Source organism: Mustela nigripes, chromosome 6 (genome assembly GCF_022355385.1).
Source record: "Mustela nigripes isolate SB6536 chromosome 6, MUSNIG.SB6536, whole genome shotgun sequence".
Lineage (NCBI taxonomy): Eukaryota > Metazoa > Chordata > Mammalia > Carnivora > Mustelidae > Mustela > Mustela nigripes.
In genome coordinates, this window is record NC_081562.1 from 93,229,513 (window position 1) to 93,256,992 (window position 27,480).

Sequence of the window (27,480 nt, forward strand, 5' to 3'; positions counted from 1 at the left end):
AGGGAGAGGGAAATAGATAGTTCCAAGCAGACTCTGCCCTCAGCATGGAGCCTGATGCAGGCCTTGATGGCACAACCCTGAGATCACGATCTGAGCCAAAACCAAGAGTCGGTTGCTCAAACAACTGAGCCAGCCAGGCACTACTAAATTGTACACTTTAATGAGTGAACCGAGTGCATAGTATGCTATCATTTGTTTTAGAAGATTATAATTGCTTATATATATAAAAATGGAAGGATAAATAATAAAAATAAATGGTTATTTATATAGTGAAGGAAGGACAACACAGACTGGAGAGGGGTAGAAGCTAGATTTTTCTCTGACAGCTCTTGTTTTATAGACTTCACTTTAGAACCATGTAAATATTTTATGTTTGTATAAAGCAAAGCTACATTAAAAATGCAATCTCTAAAAATTGCAATCAAGATTAAACAAATTAATCTAACTATGTATTGAGTTGGTGGCATAACCACACATGTGGAACCTTTCCAAGTGGCTTTAAAACACAGTAATAGAGTACATATCCATAAGGAAATATACCCTAATAACAAAGGGCTTAAAGAAAGGCCCCTCTAGCCCAACAACACCAAAAAACAAAACTGTTTTCAGTAATCATATTGTGGTTGTAGTGCCAAGATTGTATTCTGAGACTGTTATTTGTACATGGTGTTATAAAGCAAATGAGTAATTATGTTGATTTTAGGCATGGGAAAAAGGAGACACAGATGTGAGACTTCTGAGGGTAGTCCTAACTTTCAACTGGACATATGTGTTATGTCTTTAAAACAACAACACATTTCAGGGGTCCTGGGTGACTCAGTTGTTTAAGCATCTACCCTTGGCTCAGGTCATGATCCCAGGGTCCTGGGATGCAGCCCTGCCATCAGGCTCCCTGCTCAGCGTGGAGTCTGATTTTCCTTCTTACTCTGCCCCTCCCTGACTCATGCATGTTCTCTCTTTCTCTCTCTAATAAATGAATACAATCTTTACACAACAACGACAACAATGACACATTTCATAACTTCACCCACTCTAAAGGTCTAGAAACCAGGAACATCCACTACCAATAAACACCCTACCAGACTGTGGCCTCTGAGATACCATTTCCCATTAAAAAAAACCAGGATTCCTTGGGAAGATGGCTGATTCTGTGTCTGCTGCAGGAAAGGTTGAAGATTAGTCTGGAACGACTTGTCGTTTTGAAGGGAAGGAAGTTATCAAAGACTTAGAGCATTGTGTGAAAGAAAACAGAAGCTAATTTGAAGAGATTCCCCACTGGCTAAAGATAGGACAGTATGAGCATCAGTAACGATGATAATTGAAATGGATTCAGCACATCAAATATGTTTAAGTTAATGAGTTAATAATAATTCTGAAAAAAACCCTTTCACTATCTGTCAGTCTCTGATGAATGTGAGAGAACTCATCATTTTGAAAATTGGTAAATAAAGAATTACACATTAATCCTGACTTTCCTGTTTGAGTTGTATTTCAGGGAAACCAAATGCATTTTAAGGGAATTTTCTCTTTAAAGAAGCGTTTCAGCAAATAAATAAATGCTAGAATAATGCTATTTTGTAAACCCTAATTAATGTGTCTAAGTAATGATAGTCAACATCTGTTAACAGCACAAAAAGCAACTGGAACTTTCATACACTGTTTCTGTACATGTAAACTAGTAAACCACTTCGAAGAACTGTTTGGTAGTTTCTTTTAAAGCTAAACTATCATTTTCATTCCTAAGTATTCACCCAGAAGAATGAAAATGCCCACAAGACAACATGTACAAGAAAGTTCATGGCAGCCTTATTCATAGTAACCCCAGGCTCAGTGGGTAGAGAGGAACTAACTGTAAAGACTCATGAGAAAACTTTCTGAAGTAATGAAAATAGTCTTTACCTTGTTTTGGGAGCAAGCTACATGGATGTATATAATTGTTAAAATTAACTGAACTGAACAGTTGTTTTGTGCATTTTATTTTATCTTAACTGTGGTATTTGAGCTCTATTTGTGCTGTTGTCCCAGGTCCATAAATGTCAGGCTCAGGTCTACTTTCAAAACTCCTAAGCTCAAATAACCCAGTCACTTACCCAAGTAAATTGGGAGAGGGAACCGGGGTTAGGGGTTGGAGCTGGGGGTTGGGGAGAGTGGGGGGAGAGAGAGAGAAAGAGAGGAAGGGAGGAAGGAAGGGAGAAAGACCTATAGCTTAGGAAATATATGAATGAATTGTAATGTATGGACCTCAATCGAACTGTAAAACAATGCATAAGAATAAAAAATTTGACAATTGGGGCACCTGGGTGGCTCAGTGGGTTAAAGCCTCTGCCTTCAGCTCAGATCGTGATCTCAGGGTCCTGGGATCAAGCCCGGCATCAGGCTCTCTGCTCAGCTTCCCCTTCTCTCTTTCTTTGCCTGCCTCTCTGTCTACTTCTGATCTCTGTCTGTCAAATAAATAAAATCTTTAAAAAAATTTGAACATTGGATATAATTGATTTCATAAATGAATTGTTAGTAATAGCATTGACATTGTCTCAGAATCATCCTTATCTGTTAGAGGTATATATTAAACCATTTACAGATAAAATGTTTTGGATTTACCTCAAAAACTGGGTTGAGTGAAGGAGTGGGTGGGAATATAGATGAACTAAGATTTGATAAGAGTTGAAGGTGAGTAGAAGGGTACACAGGAGTTCATACTATTCTCTCATTTTTGCATAGGCTTGAAACTCACTTGAAATTCCACAGAAATTTCCACTAACATTTAAAAAATATTGTTTCTATGTGTACTTATACATAACTTATATAAATAGCATTACAATGAACATGATGCTTTGTAACAAGCTCTTTTCACTCAAAAGTACATTTAGACTCATATAAAATTTTAAGTTGGTTCCAATTTTTAATCAATATTATAAAGAGCATTCTTACACATGCATATTTTCTGGACTATCTGATGATCACTTTTAGATATATTCCTAGAAGTATCACTGCTGATTCAAAGGTATTTGTATTTAACATTTTGATACATGTTGCCAAACTGTACTTCAGAAGGGCTGAACCTATTTATACTCAGAGCCCTATCTCATATCTCTGCTGACACCAATCTTTGCAAACCTTTCTAATCCAATGAAAACATGTTATCTCATTGCTGGGATTATTTGTATTTCTTTTAAAAATTTTAAAAAAATTGTTTTATTTATTTACTTGTCAGAGAGAAGAGAGAGCTCAAGCAGGGAAGCAGCAGGCAGAGGGAGAAGCGGGCTCCCCATTGAGCAAGGAGCCTGTCTCCGGACTTGATCCCAGGACCCTGGGCTCATGACCTGAGCTGAAGGCAAACGCTTAACTGACTGAGCCACCCAGGAATCTGGGATTATTTGTATTTCTTAACTAGCAAGAATATAACTATTTTCATATGCTTATTTGGTGTGTCTGTGATTTGCTTATTTATGGTCTTTAGCAGATGTGTTTGTTAGGGTGTTAAACCTTTTTATTGACATACAAGAGCTCTTTGTTTATTAATGGCATATACTTTTTCATGTATTTTGCAAATACTTTATCTTGGGTTGTTGTTTCAACTTGAATTCTAATGTGTGCGTGTGTGTGCGTGTGTGTGTGTGTGTGTGTGTAGGGTAGTGGGTGGGTAAGGTTTTTCCCCATGATCTTTTTTTTTTTTTTTTTTTTTTTAAAGATTTTTTTTTTATTTTATTTTATTTATTTGTCATAGAGAGAGAAGCGAGAGCAAGCACAGGCAGACAGAGTGGCAGGCAGAGGCAGAGGGAGAAGCAGGCTCCCTGCCAAGCAAGGAGCCCGATGTGGGACTCGATCCCAGGACGCTGGGATCATGACCTGAGCCGAAGGCAGCTGCTTAACCAACTGAGCCACCCAGGCGTCCCTTTTCCCCATGATCTTTTCCCCCAATCTTTTGTGTAGTTTAACCTAAACTTTAATAGTATTGGGCTTTAGAGTCATGTTTAAGAAGTCGTTTTTCACCACAAGGCTATCTACACTGGTTTCTTTCTTTTTCATTTAAAACATCCTGCATCTTGGGCATCCTCTTTTGTCAATATACATCTACCTCATTCTTTTCAACAGTTGGACTGTAATGAATTTTATAGATCAGTTATTCTCAGTCTTTTTTTTTCATCATTGTTCCATGAAGCCTGTTTAGACATTTTTTTCTTAATTATCCCTTCCATGAAATTTCGATACCACATATAAACTGTACTTTATGTATATATTTGTGCTTTGTATGTAAAAAATAAGTTTTTTTTTGTCCCCCCCCTCCACAGAATCAATTTTCACCTCTTGGTTGTGATATTGCTTCTTTGAGGTTGCATGGTATAGATATTCCATAACTTAATTATTCCACATGTGTATACTATTTTTGATATTCCAGTGCTCTATTGTCATCCTTATCTTTATACATATATTTTGTTTCTCTAGGATAAATACCTAGAATTGAAAAGCTATGTCAAAAGGCATTCACATTTAAAAATTTAGCAGATATTGTTAAAGATTGTATCAACTATACACCAACCAATATATATTGAGAATCAGTCTTGCTTTAATTTTCAGATTTGAGTCATGTACCCATTTGAGATTTATTCTAGAGTGATGAATAAGGTAGAGATCTGATTATTTTTCCCCCTAAATCTGGCTCATTGACCTTAAAATATTAAATACTTTATTGAATTAACCATTTCTTGATTTACCATATATTAAATATGGCAAATATATTAAATATATATATACTTAAGTTTTGGATTCTGTTCTATGACTGTTCAGTCATACTCTATCACCACCCTATGTTTATTATTCTTGCTTTATAATATGTTTCAGTAACTGATTATATTCCCCTATTTTTCTTGGTATTTAAATGCTTTTTTTCCCCCTCTCTGTGAACTTTGGGGGTAATTCTGCCTAGTTCCCAAACAGGCAAACAACAACAAAAAGTTCTTAAAATACCACTGGGATTAAGATTGAGATTGTACTAAATTTAGTATAAATTGTACTAAATTTAGTGGATTAATTTAGTGAGAACTGTGGAATACATTACAGAGTACATTCTAGAGTAACAAATTTAAAATAAGGCATAGAGGGGCCCCTGGGTAGTTCAGTTAAGTATCTGTCTTTGGATCAGGTCATGATACCCAAATCCTGGGATCTGAACCCCACACTGGGCTCCCTGCTCAGTGACGTGCCTGCATCTCCCTCTCCCTCTGCCTGCTGGCCCCCCTGCTCTGTCAAATAAACAAATAAAATCTTAAAAAAAATAAAGGCATAGAAGAAACAGAAATGATGCTGACCTAATGAAGGATACCTGTATTAGGATGTTTTGAGTAGTAAATCACAGAAGTCCAGATAAAACCCAAGTTTAAGCATAAAAGAGAGTTAATTGGCTCATTTAACTGAAAAGTCCAGTGGTCAAACTAGTCGTGAGGTATATCTGGATTGCTGGACTAACTAACATCATCAGGATTTGGTTTCTGTCTTCCAGGTTCCAATTTTACACAAGCCTCCATGTGGTGGCAAAGGTGACCTATCTGCTCCAGGCTTACATGGTCCTTAGCTCCTGCAACGTCAGAGGAAGACAGTCTTTTTCCTTATAGTGTAAGTGAAAGTATTGGTGATGGTTGTCATTGGCCAGATCTGGGCTCAAATCTGGGCTTGGTGGGGATTTGGGAATTAGCCCCACTTGAACTACACAAGCTACATTTGCAGAGGAGTGGATTCTTGAAGGGATGTGAATAACAAAAAATGCAGGAGTTATGTACTGTGATATCCATTCACTTATAAAAAGAGGATTTTAAGAAATCATTAAGAAATATTATTAAGTTGGGACACCTGGGTGGCTCAGTGGGTTAAGCCTCTGCCTTCAGCTTAGGTCATGATCTCGGTGTCCTGGGATCAAGTCCCGCATCAGGCTCTCTGCTCAGCAGGGAGCCTGCTTCTTCCTCTCTCTCTCTCTCTGCCTGCTTCTCTGCCTACTTGTGATCTCTCTCTGTCCATGAATAAATAAAAAAGTCTTTAAAAAAAAAGATTAAAAAAAGAAATATTACTATTATTATTTTTTAAATTACATTTATTTATTTATTTTAATAAACATATAATGTATTTTTATCCCCAGGGGTACAGATCTGTGAATCGCCAGGTTTACACATTTCACAGCACTCATCATAGCACATACCTTCCCCAATAAAAAGAAATATTATTAAGTTAAAGTTCTAATATTATTTTTCAGTATATCAGAAGTTACTTTGGGCCATAAGGATAAAAAGAAATGAGGTAACCAAGTAGGAAAAATATATTGAGAGATTACTTAAAATATTATCTTTGTTATTGAGATATATTTGTTAGAATTATAATGCTGATTCTTTTTTTTTTTTAAAGATTTTATTTATTTATCAGAGAGAGAGAGAGAGCGAGCACAGGCAGACAGAATGGCATGCAGAGGCAGAGGGAGAAGCAGGCTGCCCGCTGAGCAAGGAGCCCGATGTGGGACTCGATCCCAGGACGCTGGGATCATGACCTGAGCTGAAGGCAGCTGCTTAACCAACTGAGCCACCCAGGTGTCCTGATTCTTGACAAAGGACTCTTTCCCTTTTTCTTTTAGTTTTTCTCTTTCTAGTTTTTCCCATTACTGTTTAGATCCTGTAAAATTTTGCTTTATGAATTTATCCTTTTTTGCAACCTAGTCTTCTCCTCTTCTAATTCACCCCCCCGCTCCTAAGTAACTCCATTCTCTTCCACCCTCAGCAAATCAAAATTCTACTGGTCTCTTATGCTCCTCTCCTCATATTCATTGGTCAACTATAAAGAAATTGTTTAGTTGAAAGTCATCAATTATTTCCTTAATCACTAAATCCAATGGCTTTAAATCCTCCTTCTTGCGGGCCTGCTGTCTGTAGTATTTGACAATACTGACTGACCTCTCTTTCTTGAAATGTGGATTTTAATTTTAATTTTAATTTTTAAAAGATTTTGTTTATTTGATAGACAGAGAGATCACAAGTAGGCAGAGAGAGGGGGAAGCAGGCTCCCTGCTGAGCAGAGAGTCTGATGCAGGCCTCCATCCCAGGACTGTGGGATCATGACCTGAGCAGAAGGCAGAGGTTTTAACCCACTGAGCTACCCAGGCACCCGAAATGTGGATTTTTAGTTTCTATGTAACTCATTCTCCTGATGCTTCTCTTAGCTTTCTGATGACTTCTTCCCTGTTTGTTTTGTTGGTTCTCCTTCCTTACCTTTACATGTGGCTACATTTACATTCTCAAGGCTCTGGCTTCAAACTGATTCTCTAATTCACTATATTGGCAGTCTCAAACACTTCCCTACTTTCAGAAGAAAAGTATGCACCTTTAACTTAGATGCTTCTGACCAGTTCCTCCCAACATCTGCATGATCCAATCTTATCTATTATCAAAGCCCAGTGTAACTTCTTCTAAACATTTTTTTTGTCTTCTGAATTCCATGGTGCCTTTTTTTAATGGTACTGCTTTCAAACTGAGATTAGTTAATTATATATATAAGAGTTGACTTGCTTTCTAATCTATAAACTTGAGAACATTTCCTAATTCAACACTGTACCTTATATACTGTGAAGCACATGGTATATTTATTAATTTTTTAAATCTACATACATTAAGCATCTACTGTGCATTATGCTAGGTGCTGGATAAGTGGTGAAAAAAATGTGGTTTTTGCCCTCATAGAATATAGAATCTTAAGAAATAACAAATACATATTTTGATGTATGTTTAATAAAACTTTGAGAGAATGAATCTTTTACCTTTAACTCCTGCTTCATCCTCTCTCCCGAAACTCCTGTCTTACATTTCTTGTGCACATTTGACCTGCTAAATCCCACAGATTTCTCAAACTCAATAGCTTAATTTGTTTGTGTGCTGTGGACACCTATGACGGAGAAGTCTGTCCTGTGTTCAAAAAAATCACCGCCAAGCACCTTCTCTCCAAAACTTCTACTGATTTTTAACATTTATATATATATTTTTTAAAGATTCTATTTATTTATTTGACAGAGAGAGATCACAAGTAGGCTGAGAGGCAGGCAGAGAGAGAGAGAGAGGAGGAAGCAGACTCCCCGCCGAGCAGAGAGCCCGATGCGGGACTCGATCCCAGGACCCTGAGATCATGACCTGAGCGGAAGGCAGCGGCTTAACCCACTGAGCCACCCAGGCGCCCCATGATTTTTAACATTTATCTTAATGCTCCCACCTCCTCCTCATTACCTAGGGGAAATTTTGGTATTCTCCTTGATTCCTTCCTCTTTCTTCATATTTCTTTCTTTTCATTCAAACACTTGGTATTCTTGTTTAGGCCCTTTTATCTGTAGCAGAGGTTGAAAACTAGTGACTCATGGACTGTATTTAGCCAGTAGAGGTGTTTTGTTTGTTCTGTATTATATTCTTAAAATTATGGTATTCTTGTTTCTCATGAAAAATTAGAAAATTGGCAACATTGGGTCCCCATTCATGAAAAAATTGGCTTGAATTTTAGATGGGGCATCTAAACTACCACTCTAATCTCTACCATTCCTTATTTTTCTTACTTCAAATTCATTTACTTATTTATCAAACCTTCCAGATCCTTAATTTAGGCATTTGAATTTGCAATCTTTGGCATATGTGATCACAGGATGCTAGTACTAGAAGAGATATTAAGATATCATCCTGATAGTCTTCTTCCTCCTCTTTTAAGAAATTAAAAAAAAAATTGAGGTCCAAATAACTTACATTACCTGGGCAATTTTACACAGTTAATGTGTAGCAGGATTCTATTATTTGCCATTAGACCCGCTCCTCACCTGGGTGGGGAGAATCCTTAGCCTAGACCTAATGTCTCTCATATTTCCCATTAAGAGCCCTCACATAGAATTTTCAGGTTCAAGGTCTCTGTGCTTAAAATTCTTGCTTTATCAGGCCCCGAGACCTGACTCTTTTATCAGGTAAGCTATGCCCTAATCCTTAAAAATTAAAAAAATCTGTCCCAACCTTTTTAGTCTTTTCTAGTGCTTACCTACTTTTATCTCCCTTGTCTGGGGTGTATGTGTGTATTATCCAAAACAGACCCTATGCTTTCCAAACTTTCTGATTTTGTTTAGTGCTATTCTCTCCACCTAGATTCTCTTTGCCCAGACTCTGCCTGACATAACTTTTTTCATCCTTTAAAGTTTATTTGAGGGACGCCTGAGTGGCTCAGTTGGTTAAGCAGCTGCCTTTGGCTCAGGTCATGATCCCAGCGTCCTGGGATCGAGTCCCACATCGGGCTCTTTGCTCCGCAGGGAGCCTGCTTCTCCCTCTGACTCTGCCTTCCACTCTGTCTGCCTATGCTCGCTCTCGCTCACTCTCTCTCTGACAAATAAATAAATAAAATCTTTAAAAAAAAAATAAAGTTTATTTGAATGCTACCTCTCCCATAAGGTGCAGCAGTTAAGAAGGTGGTTTGCATGGGAGAGGTCCGGTTTGAAATCCTGGCTCTGTCCTTTACTAGCCATGTGACCCTGGACAATTTATCAAATTTATCAAATCTCTGTAAAAAGGGGGGGGGAATATCATTCCCTTTTACAAATGGTTAAACATGATCCCACTGGCTGAAAGTATTTCTTTTTTTAAAAAAATTTTTTTTTTAATTTATTTGACAGATAAAGATCACAAGTAGGCAGAGAGGCAGGCAGAGAGAGAGAGGAAGGAAAGCAGGCTCCTCTGTGGAGCAGGAAGCCCGATGCGGGGCTCGATCCCAGGACCCTGGGATCATGACCTGAGCCGAAAGCAGAGGCTTTAACCCACTGAGCCACCCAGGCGCCCCTGAAAGTATTTCTATATACTACAGGAATCCCATCTCACTTTTTTGCTTCAAACAGTGCCTTGATTTATAGTTACTCACATTAATTATTCTATTACTCATCATACTCATTATTAATCTTACTAGTTATTCATTATATATTGTAAACATGCTATTATATATTATATTTATTCTTTCACAATAGATGAGGGCAGGTACTTTGTCTTACATAGTTTCTGTATCTTACAGTACTTAATGAATGCTTGTAATTACTGAATTAGTAAAGAGGAGTATGGCCTTTCTGAGATGTTCCTAAACTCTATAAAAACAGAATAAACACAAATAAAAATAGTAATAGATGAATCTCATATTATTGCCTTGTAGGGAGCTTAGGGGGAATTTTTTCTCAGATTTTTATACCAAATTATACTTCTTTTAAGCAAATTAAGAAAAACTCTAATAGATCATATGACACTTAGAACTATGTTTCCTTTTGTTTTAGTTTCTAGGAACATCAGAGACTAATTTGTGGTGGCACCCCTCTAGCAATTACAAAGGACCTTTTGGCATGATTTTTTTGGATATTAACATATGCTTGCCTTTATTTTGATCTTGTTTGTTTTCCAGTTATCTTTTGCCTCTTCTGGTCATTTTCTTCTACTATAGCATATATCTCTTTCTGAGCATGCTCAATCTTTTGTGAGACTGGTGGGGCATTGATAAATAATAAGTATCTATAAAATATATTTTAAAAACAGGTCTTACAGGTTTTTAAAGCATCTAATTTCTTTTGATCTCCTACTTCACAGAGAGGTATAATCACCTTCAAGGTTATTAGGAGAGAACTTCCCCAACTTCTTTCCTTACTTGTAAAGTTATTCACATCTTTAAATGAGCAACATTTTATATGTCCTTATAAAATATATATCATGTATAATACAGATAAGCAGAAAGCAGAATACCTAAAGAACAACAACAAAAAAACCATCATGTGGTTAAGAACCTACATATTGCTGCTTTCATGTCCCACTTTTCTCTCGTAACAATGTATTTTACATATATTTCCTTATCACTAAATAGTCTTCTAAATAATTTTTAATGGTTCAAAGCATCCCGCTGATTATGTATCAGGCCAGCCAATCAGACTGCAACTCTACATTCCCTTCCTATAAAACCTGAAGATGTTCTTCTTTTTAAAAAATATTTTCTATTTTTATTTATTTATTATTATTAATTTATTTTTATTTCTATTTTAATATTCTAAAATATTAAAATATTAAAAAAAGATTTTATTTTTCATAATCTCTACACCCTGCATGGAGCTCAAACTTACAATTCTGAGATTAAGAGTCACATACCTCAGGGACTGAGCCACCCAAGAGCCCTTCTATATGCCTATCTTCAAGCCAGAGTGTCACCTGCTGCTTATCCAGGGCCCCACACTGTGCTGTTTGCCTCCAAATGAGAAAGGTAATTAAAGAGATTTACTTTCTGAGGAGCCTCCCCTCCATAACAGAGATTCCATCAAAAAGCAGTAAAACCTGAAGATGTTCTTACTGAAACTAATATAAGTGAACCTCTCTTATCTGCAACCATGTTATCCATGCCCAAGAAGTATGTACTGGTGTAATATATTTCACCAGTCTTTCATTAGTGCACAAGCTGAAGTGAACTCCATCTAGCTTAATAGATGTATGCAGTTGTGATTATTTCCTTTTGAGAACTTCCTAGAAGTATACTTGCTTAGACAATGTATATACACATTTTAAGTTTATGTAGTTCTAAAGTGCCTGGGGGAGGGGAGAGAAGTACAAGTTTCTATTCCCACCTGCAGGGCCTGTTTAGCTGAGCCCTTGCCCAACACATATATTATCTGCTTTTTAATCTTTTCCAATTTAATAGGTATTTAATATTCCATTTATATTACTACTAATGTGGCTGAGCATACCTATTGTTGGCCATTTGTATCTAGATCTTTCTTACTCTTGCCAACTTGTAACTTGTAATAGTTTTAAAATTACTAACATCCATAATCCATCTTGACATCCTCCTACCCAGTTAATTTATGTACTTGAAGTGTGGATCTTATCTCCTCTGTTTCTTTAGGGAATTATTCAATCAGTTATTTGCTTTCTCGGCAGTATGTTTAACCTCTGACTACTAGTTTTTCCTCTTGTAATAATAAATATCACTAAATGTCCTCTTCTTCAGGAAAAACCCCAACTTTTTTCTTTTATTTGCCATTCTTCTCTGGTTACTGACCCTTCTCTTTTCCTTTACAGCCAAACTTCTTGAAAGAATTGTCTTCACCTGCTGCATTCCCTTCATCTCTGTCTCTTCACTACAAATAGATTTACATTAAGATCTTCAAAGCCTTCCTTGTTGCTAAGATTTTAACAATAATTGTATCATATATATATGATATAAAGCCGGATACAAGATGATTTTCCTCAAATAAGGATAACTGTGTAAAAAACATTTGTGCTGGGAAAAGAAGTGATAGGTAATAAAATGAAAAATTTAAGTCACTGCCAGACAGTTGGAATGACTGGTGAATTTTCTTTTTCCTTTTCTTGTAATTTTCCTCAACTGGAAAAAAAAGAAATTTACCTTGCTATTAAAACACAATGCGATGTGATACTGCAATTACCAAGTTTCATTTTCTACAAGGCAGAAGAAAATCAGAGAAGTGACAGGAGTCACTGGACCACACTTACTTTCACCGCAGGGGGCAAGAGCAGGGGGGCTCGACCCACAGCCCCAGGGCAGGTGTTCCCGCTGCGGGTCACGACTAGAAAACCTCCTGATAGGACAGTCTTCTCTTAGACAAGCCCTCTTGCCCTTTTCGTCATCCCAAACAACCTCTGAGCATCTCAGCCTCTGCAGCTTAACGGCTGCAAACCTCGGAAAACCGCCAATCGCTTCCAGTTGTCCTGGTAACAGCCAGCAACCGCACCCCGCCCACCCCAGCTCCCGCAGGTCTTCCCAGAATGCTGCGCGCCGGCTCTCTTTCGCTTCTGGTTCGCGGGGCGGACTCCTTCCGGAAGTAGATTCCGGTCAGTCGCTGGCGGCCGCGGGCGGTGTCGTGTATTCCCGCAGAGGGCTGTGGGGACCGTTTTGTTTCTTTCCCAAATTCAAAAATGACTGGAAAGCTGAGGAAAGGCTAGAAACTTACCGAATTTTTGTTGGCCCTCGAATAATAGATTAAATGTAATTAAAAAGCTGAAAGATGGAAAGCACTTTAAAATGATAGCAACTTCATGAATAGCTATGATATATTTTAAAAACTTCCAATAAAAAAGCAACAGTTTTTGCTTTAGAAAACGAACAGAAGCACAAAAGAAAACAAAACACCCAAATCTCATCCACATACAAATAACCACTGTGAACACTGGAGCAGTCTTCTAGACCCTTTCCATGCATATAGTAAATGAGATTTCAAAATGGAATCACATTTATGTCGTTTTGTAACTTAATTTTTATGAATATACCTAAAAAGGCTACAACAACATGGTTTCATGTATTCCACTGTATCTCTCTGACATTTAAATTTTCTATCCTTTTTGCTCTTAATTAGTGCTGCCGTGGAGAAATGAAAATCCCGTTAGCTAAATCTTTGCCCATACTCTTAATTGTGGTCTTTACTTTTCTCTTTTTAACCTAGTCCTTTGTATTTGCACTTCGTTATAGCTCTCCTAACACCTTTCCATTCCACTCTATGTCTTTATACTATAAAGGGATGAAGTTACACAAATTGCGCTGAAAGCTTATTCAATTTTTTAAAGTTTACTTTTCTTATACAAAGGTAATACATGCTTATTGTGAACACTAGGAAAATTCAGAATATAATAAAAATATCCCAATACCTAGGCAACTACTGATCATATTTTGGCATATTTTCCCCTAGTTTTCTTTGTTGCCTTCAGTGATGAATATTGAAAAAAAGTTTGTTAGTTTGGTAGGGCAAAATTACAGCTTTTAATTTGCATTTATTTTCTTATTCATTTAGCTGAATGATATTTCAAATAGTATTTCATGTGCTTACAGGATATGGTCAATGTCAGGGCCCATCTTCTCCATCTAGCCTTTCCTGAGTATTGTGGACCCATTACAATAACTGTAATAGTGTAGTTTTCTATATGTTTATGTTTTAGTTCCCTAAATAGATTAAAAATTGGCTGTGTGGTCCTGGATAAATTATTCAATATGGCTGAAACCCACTTTTTTTTTTGATCAGCAAAATAGTGATATTAATACTTACAGGGTTGTAGTGGAGGTTAGAAGTAATGTATCCAAGGTAACTCAATAAAAAGTGGTTTAAGAAAACTATTATAATTTTAGCAATCTGTATGTAGGAGGTGTTTGTAGTTTTGTAATATTTCAAATTTCAAATGATGAATAATCCTAGCATCCCATCCAATTTGCTTATTTTTTATTTCCCCCCTCATTAGTGCATTAGTTTTGCCCTTTAATGCTGTTCTTTTAATGGTTATCCTTGTGATTACAGCATGTATCCTTGATTAAGTCCACTACAAATTAGTGTTTTTACCACTTCCTGATCAATACGAATGCCATGTTGCTGCAAGTGGCAAGATTTCATTCTTTTTTTTTTTTTAACGACTGAACAGTTTTCCATTTTTTTTATACCACCGTTTCTTCATTCATTCATCAATGGACACCTAGTTTGCTTCCATATCTTAGCTATTGTAAACAATGCTGCAGTGAACATGAGTTGGATGTTATCTTTTCAAATTAGTGTTTTGTTTTCTTTGGGTAAATACCCAGAAGTGGAATTACTAGATCATATGGTAGTCCTATTTTTAATTTTTTGAAGAATCTCTATACTGTATTTCAGAGTGGCTTCACTAATTTACCTTCCCATCAATAGTGCACAAGTGTTCTCTATTCTCCACCTATTCACCAAGATTTGTTATTTCTTGTCTTTTTTAATTTCTTAATTTTTTAAAAGATTTTATTTATTTATTTGACAGACAGAGATCACAAGTAGGCAGAGAGGCAAGCAGAGAGAGAGGAGGAAGCAGGCTCCCCACGGAGCAGAGAGCCCGATGTGGGGCTCGATCCCAGGACCCCAGGATCATGACCTGAGCCGAAGGCAGAGGCTTTAACCCACTGAGCCACCCAGGCGCCCCCTTGTCTTTTTTTTATAATTAGCCATTCTCACAGGTGTGAGGTGATATCTCATTGTGGTTTTGATATGCATTCAATCAAGATATTTATTAAGCATCCATGACACATAAAGCACTGTTCATAATCCTCAAGGTCTCTTGAGCCTATATTATTTCTATACATTTCTCACATAAATCATATGCTCCTCTTCAACCTCATCAATTCTCTTATTATTGTTTCCTCAGTCTCTGCCATTATGTTTGGGCCATCTTAGTAGGTGCTGAATAAATGCGTGAGCTGAACTGAGTAATTTCGTGGAAAAAGAGGGGCGCCTGGGTGGCTCAGTTGGTTGACTGTGTACCTTTGGCTCCCGTTGAGAGCACAGGAACCTGGGATCTAGCCCCCACTCAGTGGGAAGCCTGCTTCTCCCTTTCCCTCTGCCCTTCCCTGTGTTTGTGCACTCTCTGTCTCTCTGTTTCTCTCTCTTGAATAGGTAAATAAAATCTTAAAAAAATTTAGTGGAAAATGAGAAATACAAATTAGTTAAACCTGGCAGGTTGTGATGAAAATGATAAAACATGCAGAGTACTTTGTACCTTGGGAGATCAGGAGAGAATAATTTTGATTAAGGTATCTGGGAAAGCCCTGTGGGATAGGTAGATTTGATCAGGGCCTGGATTATAAGGACTGAGTAAAGGGGCTTGAAAATGGAAGTGAATTAAGGGTTGGAGGTAGAAGTAAACTGGTTGTGTTTTGTTAGCATAAAGTTATTTGGGGTGACAAAAGTGCAGGGTGGGCCACTGGGCCCAGGTGAGGTAGAAAAAAATTTGAAGATACTGATATGACCAGTAATTATAATGGCAGCTTTCAAACGTTTCTGAAAAGCACTGCTTTCGAAATGGCTTGGGACATCAGGAGATGGGTGGGCCAGATTGCAACTGGCCTGCTGGTGGAAAAGTAAGGGAATGGGAGGATGCCTGAGACCTTCGGAGCGTGAGGGGACTTTAGTGGCCAGTACTGAGGATTGAATGTCCACGAGGAGGTGGGCTGCGGAACTATGCTTATGAGGATCGGCCAACCACGCCGAGGGTTCCCAGCGAAGCCCACATCAGCCCTGGAGATAAACGCCAGCCAGTGCAGCGCCCAGGTTTGACTCCCTCGGTAGGGATCTGGAGCCCCGCCTCCATTCCTTCCCGCGCCTCTCGCCCCGCCCCACCCGCGCTCTCGCCCCGCCCCGCTCCTCTCGCCCCGCCCCGCGTCCATTGCAGGGCTCGGAGGCCCAGCCGCCCCAACGTCCTCTTACGAGCTCTGCCGCCGTCGCCCTACCTGGGGCCCGGTGGGCTGGGCGGAAGGAGGTTCGGCGCGGCCAGGTTGGCTGGAGGGTTGTTGCCTTTCCCGGATCTCATCCCCAGCCGCCCGAGGCGGGAGGTGAGGCAGCGGCGAGGTCCGCGGGCGGCATGGCAGGAGCTGCGGACGAGCGCCCGCCGGGTCCCCCGGCGGAGGAACAGCTGCAGCAGCAACACGTCGCGTGCCAGGTCCTACCCGAGCGGCTGGCTGAGGGGAAGCCCGGGCAAGGGTTCCTTTCCAGCTTCTTCACCAACAACCAGAAGTGCCAGCTTATGCTCCTGAAGACTCTGGAGACAAGTAGGAGCCGTGGCCCGGGTGCCGGGGGTCGGCTGGGGGTGGGCCCGGATGGTGTCCGAGACCGCAGGGAAGGGTCTCTGGGTTCAGCCCCATGGGCAGAGTTCAGGCACCTCTGCGTAGGGTCTAGGTAGATTCAGCGTTTTGGAGCGGGAGTAGTGGCGTGGGGCGGGGGGCAGCAGGTTGGGCCTCAGTTTCCCTTATTAGAGGAGGTGTTGAGGCCGTGTTCAGCCCTACTCTCGCTTGTGGAATGAGGAAGGAGTTGGATGGGAGTTTGCCTTTTTCAGTCACAGGCACTGATCTGACAGGTCCTCTGATTTCTTTTTTGAAATTTTTAAAATTTTTATTTATTTATTTGACAGAGAGATCACAAGTAGGCAGAGAGGCAGGCAGGAGGAAGCAGGCTCCCAACTGAGCAGAGAGCTGGATGCGGGGCTTGATCCCAGGATCCTGAGATCATGATCTGAGCCGAAGGCAGAGGCTTAACCCGCTGAGCCACTCAGGCACCCCAGGTCCTTCGATTTCTTATATAAATTATGCAGTGGTGTGAGGACTTCATAGTCCTGGTGAAGCAGAGTTGTAAGAGTCACGTTAATTAAGGCATGACTGCTGAGGGCCCAAAAGCAGTTTTGCAAACCGTTTTTCATTGCGAGGGGTTCTTAACCTTCATACATAGATGGGCTTCTGAGTGTGGAAACCTCTGAAATAGGCTATGAAATCCTGTGTGTATACATCTGAATGCATTTTTCTGGGGAACTTAATCATATTCTCAAAAAGGCCCGACCCTCAAAGGGTCAAGAACTACTGCTGTGGGTTAAATAGGGGACACACTTACCTGCTGACCAATTTCTCTAGTCCCAGGGACATTGCACTAGAGATTTCTTAACTCCTTTACATTGATATATGGATTTTCTAAGTTTACTTCAGGTATATTTAGAAAACAAAAAATCTTAAACCTGTTGGTTCTAAAGCAAGGTTACTATCTCATAGCTGCCCATTATAGTTCAAAAGTCAACCACCTGAAGATTCTCCAGTCTTCTTATTTGGGACTCAGGGAGGTGGGAAGAAGAGTGGTAATGGAATCATGAGGTTGTATTCACTTGGAAATGTATATCGAATGCCTCCTAGGTTCTGGTGTGGGGAAATACAAAGATGGGTAGGGACCAGGACCGTACCTTTTATGAAGTGGAACATAGGACTGTACCTTTTATGAAGTGGAACATAGTGGAAAGAACATGGACTGCAGAGTTAGACGTGGGTTCAAATCCTGGTCCCTCTCCTTATCAGGTGTAGAAGACTGACTTAACTCTCCGATTCCCTCTATCCTTATCTGCACACACACACAAAAATGGGTAGGGATAAAAAACCTCTCAGGATTGTGAGGAATAGGTTTTATGAATGGTAAGTGTGAGCATACTCAGGAGCTGAGTAATGGATAACTGCTTACAGTGGAAGAGACAAACAGAGGAGGAGATATGGAGGTAGAATCTGAAGGTGGTGGTGGGCTGACCATGAGCCCCAGGAGGAATTTACAGGCCTCAACGCTCCATGTTGAGAGAAGTGTTAATGGTATTAAAGCGTCAACCTGTAACTTAACTATGCTGTTCCTAAGACTGAGCCTCAGGGAGATCTTTGTTCCCTTTTTCTTTAAAGTAAATCCATTTTACTTTATTTAAGATCTTATTTATTTATTTGACAGACAGATCACAAGTAGGCAGAGAGGTAGGCAGAGAGAGAGGAAGAGAAGCAGGCTTGCTGCAGAGCAGAGAGCCCGATGTGGGGCTCGATCCCAGGACCCTGGGATCATGACCTGAGCAGAAGGCAGAGGCTTTAACCCACTGAGCCATCCAGGTGCCCCAAAGTAAATCCATTTTAAAGATTTTATTTATTTATTTGACAGAGAGAGAGATTACAAGTACACAGAGAGGCAGGCAGAGAGAGAGTGGGAAGCAGGCTCCCTGCTGAGCAGAGAGCCCGACTTGGGGTTCGAGCCCAGGACCCTGAGATCATGACCCAAGCCGAAGGCAGAGGCTTTAACCCACTGAGCCACCCAGGCGCCCCGTAAATCCATTTTAAATACTGCAGGTCTTGTTTTAAGTATCAGACCCCACCCACCCTCCCTACAATTATTATTGTTATGATTACTTTTTAGTAAGAGGACTATAGATTTTGGAATCCACTTTAACTTTGTAAGGCTCTCTTAGTTGCTTGAATAATAATGCACTTGATACGGTTCCTGACACTTGACACACACACACACACACATACACACACACACAAAATTCTTATTACTAGTAATTGTATTACTGTTGACACTCTTAAGAGGGGGGCAGGTTACTAAAGTAGTAACCTATGCCTTTTTCATCTCTCATTACTTTTTTTACTCACTTGTTTTTGCTTTCAACCCTTAAAAAAAAGCCAACCTTGATTTCTTTTCTTTTTTAATTTTTTCGCTTACTTCATATAATACTCTGCCCATTTGTACACTCAGTCGAGACCCCTATGTGAGAAGTTAATATTAGAGGCATTTGGGTTTGTTGTACTTTCCTGCAATTATCACAGGCTTATGGCTGCGTAGAAGGGCCCTCGGGAGTCATCTAGGCCTTTCCACCCCATATAGGAAAACCTCTGAGCCATCACTGACCAGAGAGCTTATAGACCTCTGCTGGAACAGGTTACCGATTCTTTGAGGCTCTTTGAGGCCACTTGTATTTTTATTAACAGCTTTAATTGTTGGAAAAATCCTTTCTCATACTGTAACTTCTGCTCTTTGGTCCTTGTTCTGCCCTCTGGAGAACTATTGATGGGATCTATTTCCACGTGGCACTCATTCAAAACCTGAAGCCATTGTGGTCCTAGTTCAGTTTTGTATTCTTTCCAAATCCAAAACTACTTTCTTGCTTCTTACTGAACAAAGTCCTGTACTGTTCTGGCTGCCTTCTCTCGTGGAGAGCTTCAGTTGGCAGGTCCTGATTAGAGTGTGGTACTCAGAATGGGATTCTGTTAGCCTGTGGTCTGACCAGGAAAGATGCCAGTGGGGCTCTGTAACTACCTTCTAATCTGGATACTGTGCTACTGTTCCTTTCTATGGATGTGGCCCCAAACTCCCTCATTCTTTTGGTATGTGCTGTAGTATGCTGTTTTTGATCATGTAACTAAAAAAGAGCTTTCAAATCATTTTTGGTATTATTGAAGATGTTCAGTAGTACCCATCTTGCTATTTGTATCAGTGTTTTAGCTCATTGAAGATTTGTTTTTATGTTAATTTAAGCTTGTATTTTCATATCCATTTTTACCACTTTTAAGATAGTATTACTTCATTAAGATTTGTGAGTTATTTTTTGATAATTGACTGCTTTTTGGATAATTTAATTGGTGCTATTTTTTCCAATTAGCATGCTTAATTGAATCAATATCTTTTTAGATCCATATGTCAAACTTCTTCTTGATGCCATGAAGCACTCAGGTTGGTAAGTAAATCTTTTTAAAGTGCTGGTCTCTATTCAGGCTGCTAAAAACATAAAAACCCCATACTAGAACTACTTATAGGTTTTTACTTCAGGCCACAAAACCTTTTCCATGTGGTAGGTGGTGGGGATGGGCTGTATTCTTTCCAGGTAGGTCTTGATCTCTGCATATACCTTCTGTCCTAACTGTACATCTCTGGCTTTGCCATTCATCTCCGTTGTTTAGTAAAGACCACACATAAAGTCGTGTAAGTAATTGCCAAACCTGGCTTTTCCTTTCTTCCAGCCCCAGCATTGTCCTTCGTGGAGAAGAAATCTCAGCTTGTTATGCAGGAGCCTTCCAGGGGTTGTTTAACTTGGAGGAGATTAGGGAGGTGACTTTCTGGCCCGAGGGGAGCAACTCCAGGGTATTCCCAATATGGTCTTAATCAGTGGACCAAATGCTTTATGGAACCATGTCATGGAATTTGAACTAGGGTAGATTTTGCAGGGATGATTTCCTTATATCATAGGTGAGACAGTTTAGTCCTGAAGGCTTCCCAGGGTTTCCTGTGTGTTAGTGGTAGAGGGGATTTATGACAAGGGGCTCCTGACTCCTTGCCCAGGGCTCTTTACCCTGCACTGAGTGCACACTGCTTTTGGACATTTTATCTTTAATGCTTTCTTGCCTTTTAGTGCTGTTAACAGAGAAAGACACTTTTCTTGTGAAGATTGTAATGGCAATGTCAGCGGAGGCTTTGATGCATCAACATCTCAGGTAGGCATTATTGCCAAGTTGTTCTCTTTCCTGATATTTGCTAAGGACCTTGGCATGCTGGCCATTCTGTAGGCTTTATGTAAGATTGAAAAAGTGAATAGTTATGGTTCTTACTCTTCAGGAGCTTATGCTCTCATAGGGGAGATAAGACAATGATAAAGTTAGGCAGGTTAAACTATTTTAGGGGGGTGTTATTACCACCATGGGATGGTAAGGTGATTGCAAGACACCTACAGATTCAGCTAGTGTGTATACAGCTGCTTCTGTGGCAAAGAAGATGAAGACTCTTATCCAAAGAAGGGGTAGCATGAGCAAAGGTGGTGTGTTGGGAAAGGACAAGGTGTATTTGGAGAGTGGTATGTTGTCTAACATAGCCGGGGGACAGGAATGTGTGGAGAATACGGGGAAATAGGATTGGCAGAAAAGGAAAGCCATATGGTGGGAGGCTTTGAATGCTGAGCTGATACATCTTAGAACATTTGCGACTAGGGGAGTAAGTTTTCTCATCTGGAAAATATGGGTAGTGATTGTATCTATCTTATAGTATAGTTATGAGAATTAAATGAGATACCTTGTGTAAGGTGCTTATCATAGTAGGCATAGAGAGCATTCAATAAAAGTTTTAAGTAATCAGAGGGTTTTGACAGCATCTTGGAGATGGTAGAAGAATTAGGGCATGTGATGAGGGTAGATCAAGTTTTTATAAGTAACACCTTCCATCTTGAAGATACAACCCTGTTTGATAACACTTAGTTGTTTCCCCCTGGGGAATTTTATATGTATTTTGGTTATTTATAGGTATTTTGTAGTAATCATGAGAAAAAGAAACATAACATAAGTGTGAAAGGTCTGGGTTTTGGAGTCTGGTAGAGTTGAGTTCAAATCTACTTCCCCTGCTTATTAGCTGTGGGGCTTGGGCAAGTTATTTGCCTTATTCTCAGTTTCCTCATGTGTAAAATGATAATAACAATACTTGCAGCTCTCAAAATGGGTCTTGGTGAATTCATTTCTCCCTTGGGGCTAAATAGAGTGGACATTTTGAACTTTTAGCTTACTTCTCAGCAGTGTTGAGCATAATTGGGTACTTTCTCCTTTTATTTTTTTTTAAAATTCTAATTTGTATCATGAACTGTCTCATTCATACAGAAGAGTAAGAAACCTGTGTGCATGCTTTTGGTCGTAGTAATAAAATGAGTACCTTTGTATCTGCCACCCAGACTTGAGAAATAGGACATTGCCAGGACTTCAGAAGAATGTGCCCCACTCTTGGATCACATTTCCTCTCCCTTTCTTATTCTGACTCTTGTGATAGTCATTTCCTGCTTTTCTCAATGGTTTTATAATAGACATGTATAGTCAAACAATATGTTATTTAGTTGCCTGGCTTTTAAGTTTTATGCATGGAATACTTTGTAGTTTGATGAAATCATACAACACAGAGTCTTCTGTAACCATTATTTTGTTGAGATTCTTTCATGTTGTACACAGCTCTCTTTTCCTTAGTTGGACTGTTACATAGTCCTCCACTGTATCTGTATACAGCAGTTAGCCATACTTAATATTGTTTCTGAATTTGTTATTATGAACAATGCTGCTGTGAATATTTCTTACCTTTTCTCCCGGGGCACATGTGCAGAAGTTACTCCTAGGTATTTGTCTAGAAGCAGAATTGCTGGGTCATATAGCATACGTACCCTTGGCTTTTGCAGGTAATGCCAGACGCTTTCGTGGGTAATGCCAGACACTCTCTTCCCCTGGTTCCTGGTATGTGACACTCTTCTGGTTGCTCTTTTGCTAGCTCACCTTCCTCTGTCAGCTGCTAAATGTTGGAGTCTCTTTTTTTTTTTTTTTTTTTTAAAGATTTTTTTTTTAATTTATTCATTTGAGAGAGAGAGATCACAAGTAGGCAGAGAGGCAGGCAGAGAGAGAGGAAGGGAAGCAGGCTCCCTTCTGAGCAGAGAGCCCGATGCGGGACTCGATCCCAGGACCCTGAGATCATGACCTGAGCCGAAGGCAGCGGCTTAACCCACTGAGCCACCCAGGCGCCCCATGTTGGAGTCTCTTAATCCTTGATGTTAGACTCCCTTCTTTTCTTCCTCTACAGTTTGCCAAGGGGATCTCATTTATTTCCCTAGATCAGAGCTCTCTTTTGAACTTAACATCTATATATCCAAATGGCACTTCACACCTACACTTGGATGTCTTAAAAGCACCTGAGACCTCACAGATTTGCCCAAGTCCAAATTGATGGTTTTTACCATCCCCTATCCCCATCCAACTTTGTGTTGTAATTTTGCATATCTCAGTGTTGTAATTTTGCATATCTCAGTGAATTTTACCACTTTCCAACCTCTTACCCAAGCCAGAAATATAGAGATCATCTTTGTATCTCTAATTCCTTTTCCATATTTTACATCCATCACCAACTTTTTGTCCTATTTATCTCCTAAGTATTTTTGGGGGAGGCATCTCACTATCCCTGCTCAAATACCATTACCTGTTGCCTAGAATACCTCTTTAACCTTCAGAAAGTCTCTCTGCATCCAGTTTTGATCATCTTCTGCTTATTTTCCCCACTGTAGTCAAAAGGATAAACAAAAGCACCACCCTGTTTCACTCCTCCCTTTTGTGACTTCCACTGTTCTCAGGATAAAGAGTGATTTGGCTCTAGCCAACCTCACCAGGCTTATCCTGTGCCTATTCCCTATAGCGCTGTGCTACAGCAGTATAGGCCTGCTTTTCAGCTTCTCAGACCTTCTAGAACTTCAGCGCTCCTTGCCTTTGCACAGGTTGCTCTGTCTGGAATGCTCCCCTCCCCACCTCTCAAATTTAACTCCTGTTCATCCATGAGATCCCAGTTTAAAAATTCCTTCTGCAGAGATCCCTTTCCCAATCCTCTAGACCAGGTCAGGCATTCTTATTGTATGTCCTCATGACATCCTGGATTCTTCTTCATGACAGCTGTCATGTCATATATTTAAAGATTTTGGTAAATAGTTGATTAATTTCTAGCACCATTTATAGATTATACATTAGAAATTATAATTATAGATTATAAATTCTAAGTAGATTATAAATCTAGTAGGTCTCAAGAAATATTAGTTGAAAGATGAGTGTTGGATGAATGTATATAAAATAGTGGGCACGTATCCTTGTGTCTGGCTCATAGGAAGTACACAATAAATGGTAACTGTCGTTATTAGGATCCCTCTCATGTCTTTATTACTCTTATAGGGTCCTGCTCTGTGTGCTGTTGGCTTTTTGCACTTCTTTCTGAAGGTCTTTCTGAGGATTTTCCTTGGCAATTCTAGTAGAATGAGACAGTGGTGGTCATTCATTGTTGATTCATTGCTCATTCAGAAACTTCGTAAGAAGCAGTTTACATGTATTCTCATTTAATTCTCACAATTCTATGAGGTAGGTGCTCTAATTATCTCCTTTTTATAGTTGAGGAAACTGAGGTGCATAGAGGTTAAAAAACTTGCCCAAGGTCACCAAGTTAGTAAGGAGTGGGCCTGGTGTTTGAATTTGCTTCATTCCAAAGCCCACTCCTAGTATGATGCTGTGGAGTCCAGTAGCCCACCAAGGATGGCATTTAAGTGCTACTGTAGTTCAGAGAGAACAGGGAGAAGTTGGTTACTGGGAGCGCTAAGTGGAGCATGTACGTTAGGACCAGATCTTGATGGATGGGTAGGTGTGGGGTTGAGGGAGGATACTGGGTGGAGGCTCTCTAAGCTGCCGAATCATCTCATACCAGAGAGAAGATGGGAGTTACAGAAGGTGAGTAGGTGTTAGACATAATGGAACTTCTCTTATTTTGGTCCCTCCTAGATTGTTTTGTGCCAGAACAACATCCGTAATCAGGCCCATATGAACAGAGTGGTCACCCATGAGCTCATTCATGCCTTTGATCACTGTCGCGCTCATGTCAACTGGTTCACTGACGTCAGACATTTGGCCTGCTCTGAAGTGAGTTTTATTATAAAAAGATACTTTCTCCCCCTGAAACATCTGGGTTTGAACATTTAATTGAAGTATAATGTTTAAGACTCTGTCTTCTTCTGCCCCTCACTCCCCCCTCAAATAAATAAATCTTTAAACAAATAAACAAACTAGTTGAAGTATAATTTACTTAAACATACTCCTTTTTCTCCCGTCATGGTTCCATGTCACTCTTAGATGTCCAGTTTTATTTTATTTTATTTATTTATTTATTTATTTTATTTAAAGATTTTATTTGTTTATTTGACAGACAGAGATTACACGTAGACAGAGAGGCAGGCAGAGAGAGAGAGAGGGAAGCAGGCTCCCTGCTGAGCAGAGAGCCCGATGCGGGACTTGATCCCAGGACCCCGGGATCATGACCTGAGCCGAAGGCAGCGGCTTAACCCACTGAGCCACCCAGGCACCCCACTTTGTTCTTTTGAGTGGATATATGCTAAGCCACTGCATGGATTTAATAATACTTACTTAACCTGTCCTCTACTGATGGCCATTCCAATTTTTTACATGCAAACAATACTTAGTGGACGTTCTTGGATAAATTCCTTTTTAAACACATTCAAATATGTATATGTAATAAATTCCTGGTAGTGGAAATATCAATGCGATGGATATATGCATTTTAAACCATGATAGATTTTGACAAATTGTCTTCCAAAACAGTAGTTCTAGTTTGCCTTTTGGAAATGCATGTGTCTCAGTGCTTCTGCAGACATCAGATGGGTGACACTTTTGATTATTTTCCCCTACCCTTAACTACGAGTGAGTTTAAGTATGCTTTCATACATGTATTTTGGTTGTTTGTATTTCATATCCTTAGAAATTAGCTGGGGGCGCTTGGGTGGCTCAGTGGGTTAAAGCCTCTGCCTTCGGCTCAGGTCATGAACCCAGGGTCCTGGGATTGAGCCCCAAATCGGGCTCTCTGTCTCAGCAGGGAGCCTGCTTCCTTCTCTCTCTCTGCCTGCCTCTCTGCCTACTTGTGATCCCTGTCTGTCAAATAAATAAATAAAATCTTAAAAAAAAAAAAAAAGAAAGAAAGAAATTAGCTGATTTTTCTAATGGGCTACTCTTATTTATGTGTAGGAGTTCCTTTTTAAAATTTTATTTCTTAGCCCTAATGAATTGTTTGTGAGGAGGAGCTAATGTAGGTGGCAATTATTAAATATGAATATTTTTGTCCTAAAAGTGGCTTTTGTTTGTGGAAGAGACTATTCAGAGGTTTCCTTTTGCTTAAAAATTTAGCATTCAATTTAAAAAAGTTAAAAATCCAAAACCCTACTTAAATTTTTAAATTCAGTTTCCAGGTTAATTAATCTATTTGTAAATCTAGATAATTTTAATAACAACCATTTTTAGGTGAATTTTTAATGTGTATGTCTACATTTATGGACTTAGTTAACTCAATTTCTATGTATATTTAAATGAATTTTGTAAATTTAATCTGTTTGACTTCTTTTTTAAGCATGTCCATTATCTATCTAAAAAACTTTCCCAAATACTTAATATTTTTTAAAATCTTAAAAAAATGCACAGAAATATAGTGTTGAATCCTCTTTCATATTCAAAGCTCTTATACCCATAGTATGTGAGTAAACAATAGTTAAAATCAACTATTGCATTATGAATTTTAAATTGGAATTACTTCATCTCTCATTTTAATATGGTCAAGTTCCCCTAGCATAGTATTTTAGAAATACCAAACATAGATGTATCACCTAATCGGAAACATCAGTAGATTGTTTTGATTCTCCTAAACACACGTTTATACTTAATTTTAAATTTTTTTAGGGTTGAAGATGCTTAGCTACTAAAAAAATTATGTCATCTAATGTCATTTTGGAGGTTACATTCTCAGCTCTCTTGAAGTTACATAACAACAGAAATTTAGGTCAAGACAGTCGCTGAATTCTGATAGAACATACTGAGTCCTATTTATAAGTTCATCACTGGGACTTCATCATTTGAAGGCCGACATTTTATTCTCAGCTTATGTAGTGGAGACCCATGGTCTGCCGAAAGGACCTCTTATCTTCCATCTAACTGATTACCTGAGAGATTGGGCTGGGTTTTTTTGTTTGTTTGTTTGTTTGTTTGTTGTTGTTTTGCAGGGGTGGGGATAGAGCAGAGGGTGCAGGAAGGGAAACTTAAAGATAGACATTATTATTATGATTATTATTTTTTATCTAACCCTATAAGTGGTAAAACTGATAGGAAACATCATTCTTTAAATATGCTTCCAAACATAGCTCTCGTAAATATTAAAATAACATCAACTGAACCTGTATCTTTTCTCTTGTCTTTCTCTTACTATTCAGTCACAACTTCAAAGGACATTCTACTGACAAGAAGAATGGCGGGGCATTGGTTGCAATTCATCTGTAGCTCAACTACTTTTGGCTAAAAAGCCCTTAGACATCTTCATAATATAGTCATCAAATGAAGGTCATATCCATATCCTATATACAAAGACATTTATCCAGAAATTTCCGTGGCAGCATTATTTATACTAAAAAAGTTGAAATCAGTCTAAAAGCCCATGAGTAGGAGACAGGTTATATCTCCTATTAAAAAGTATTTAAGATTCTGCTTCACATTTCGTAGGGCTGAAGATGACCTAGTTGTTAGCGGGAATGATGTAGCTTCTGGGAAGCTCAGCACTGAATCCCCCCGACTCCTCACATCATG

At 39.2% G+C, this 27,480-nt stretch overlaps 1 protein-coding gene and 1 long non-coding RNA gene across 3 annotated transcripts in view; both read left to right on the forward strand.

Annotated features, from left to right (window-relative positions):
* Positions 1-3,291, forward strand: part of LOC132020788 (uncharacterized) — a 33,804-nt gene extending 30,513 nt beyond the window's left edge. Inside the window, exon 3 of the long non-coding RNA XR_009405085.1 lies at positions 3,212-3,291. This is a non-coding gene — a long non-coding RNA (uncharacterized LOC132020788). The remainder of the gene's footprint in view (positions 1-3,211) is intronic.
* Positions 3,292-16,173: 12,882 nt separating this feature from the next.
* The window catches only part of ATP23 (ATP23 metallopeptidase and ATP synthase assembly factor homolog), a 23,495-nt gene continuing 12,188 nt past the window's right edge, over positions 16,174-27,480 (forward strand). Inside the window, exons 1-4 of one of the 2 annotated variants that reach the window (XM_059404929.1) lie at positions 16,174-16,572; positions 19,994-20,039; positions 20,712-20,793; positions 24,625-24,762. In XM_059404929.1, the coding sequence (XP_059260912.1) occupies positions 16,386-16,572; positions 19,994-20,039; positions 20,712-20,793; positions 24,625-24,762 (453 nt within the window). In that variant the 5' untranslated portion in view covers positions 16,174-16,385. The remainder of the gene's footprint in view (positions 16,573-19,993; positions 20,040-20,711; positions 20,794-24,624; positions 24,763-27,480) is intronic. The other variant, XM_059404927.1, reaches the window with a different exon arrangement.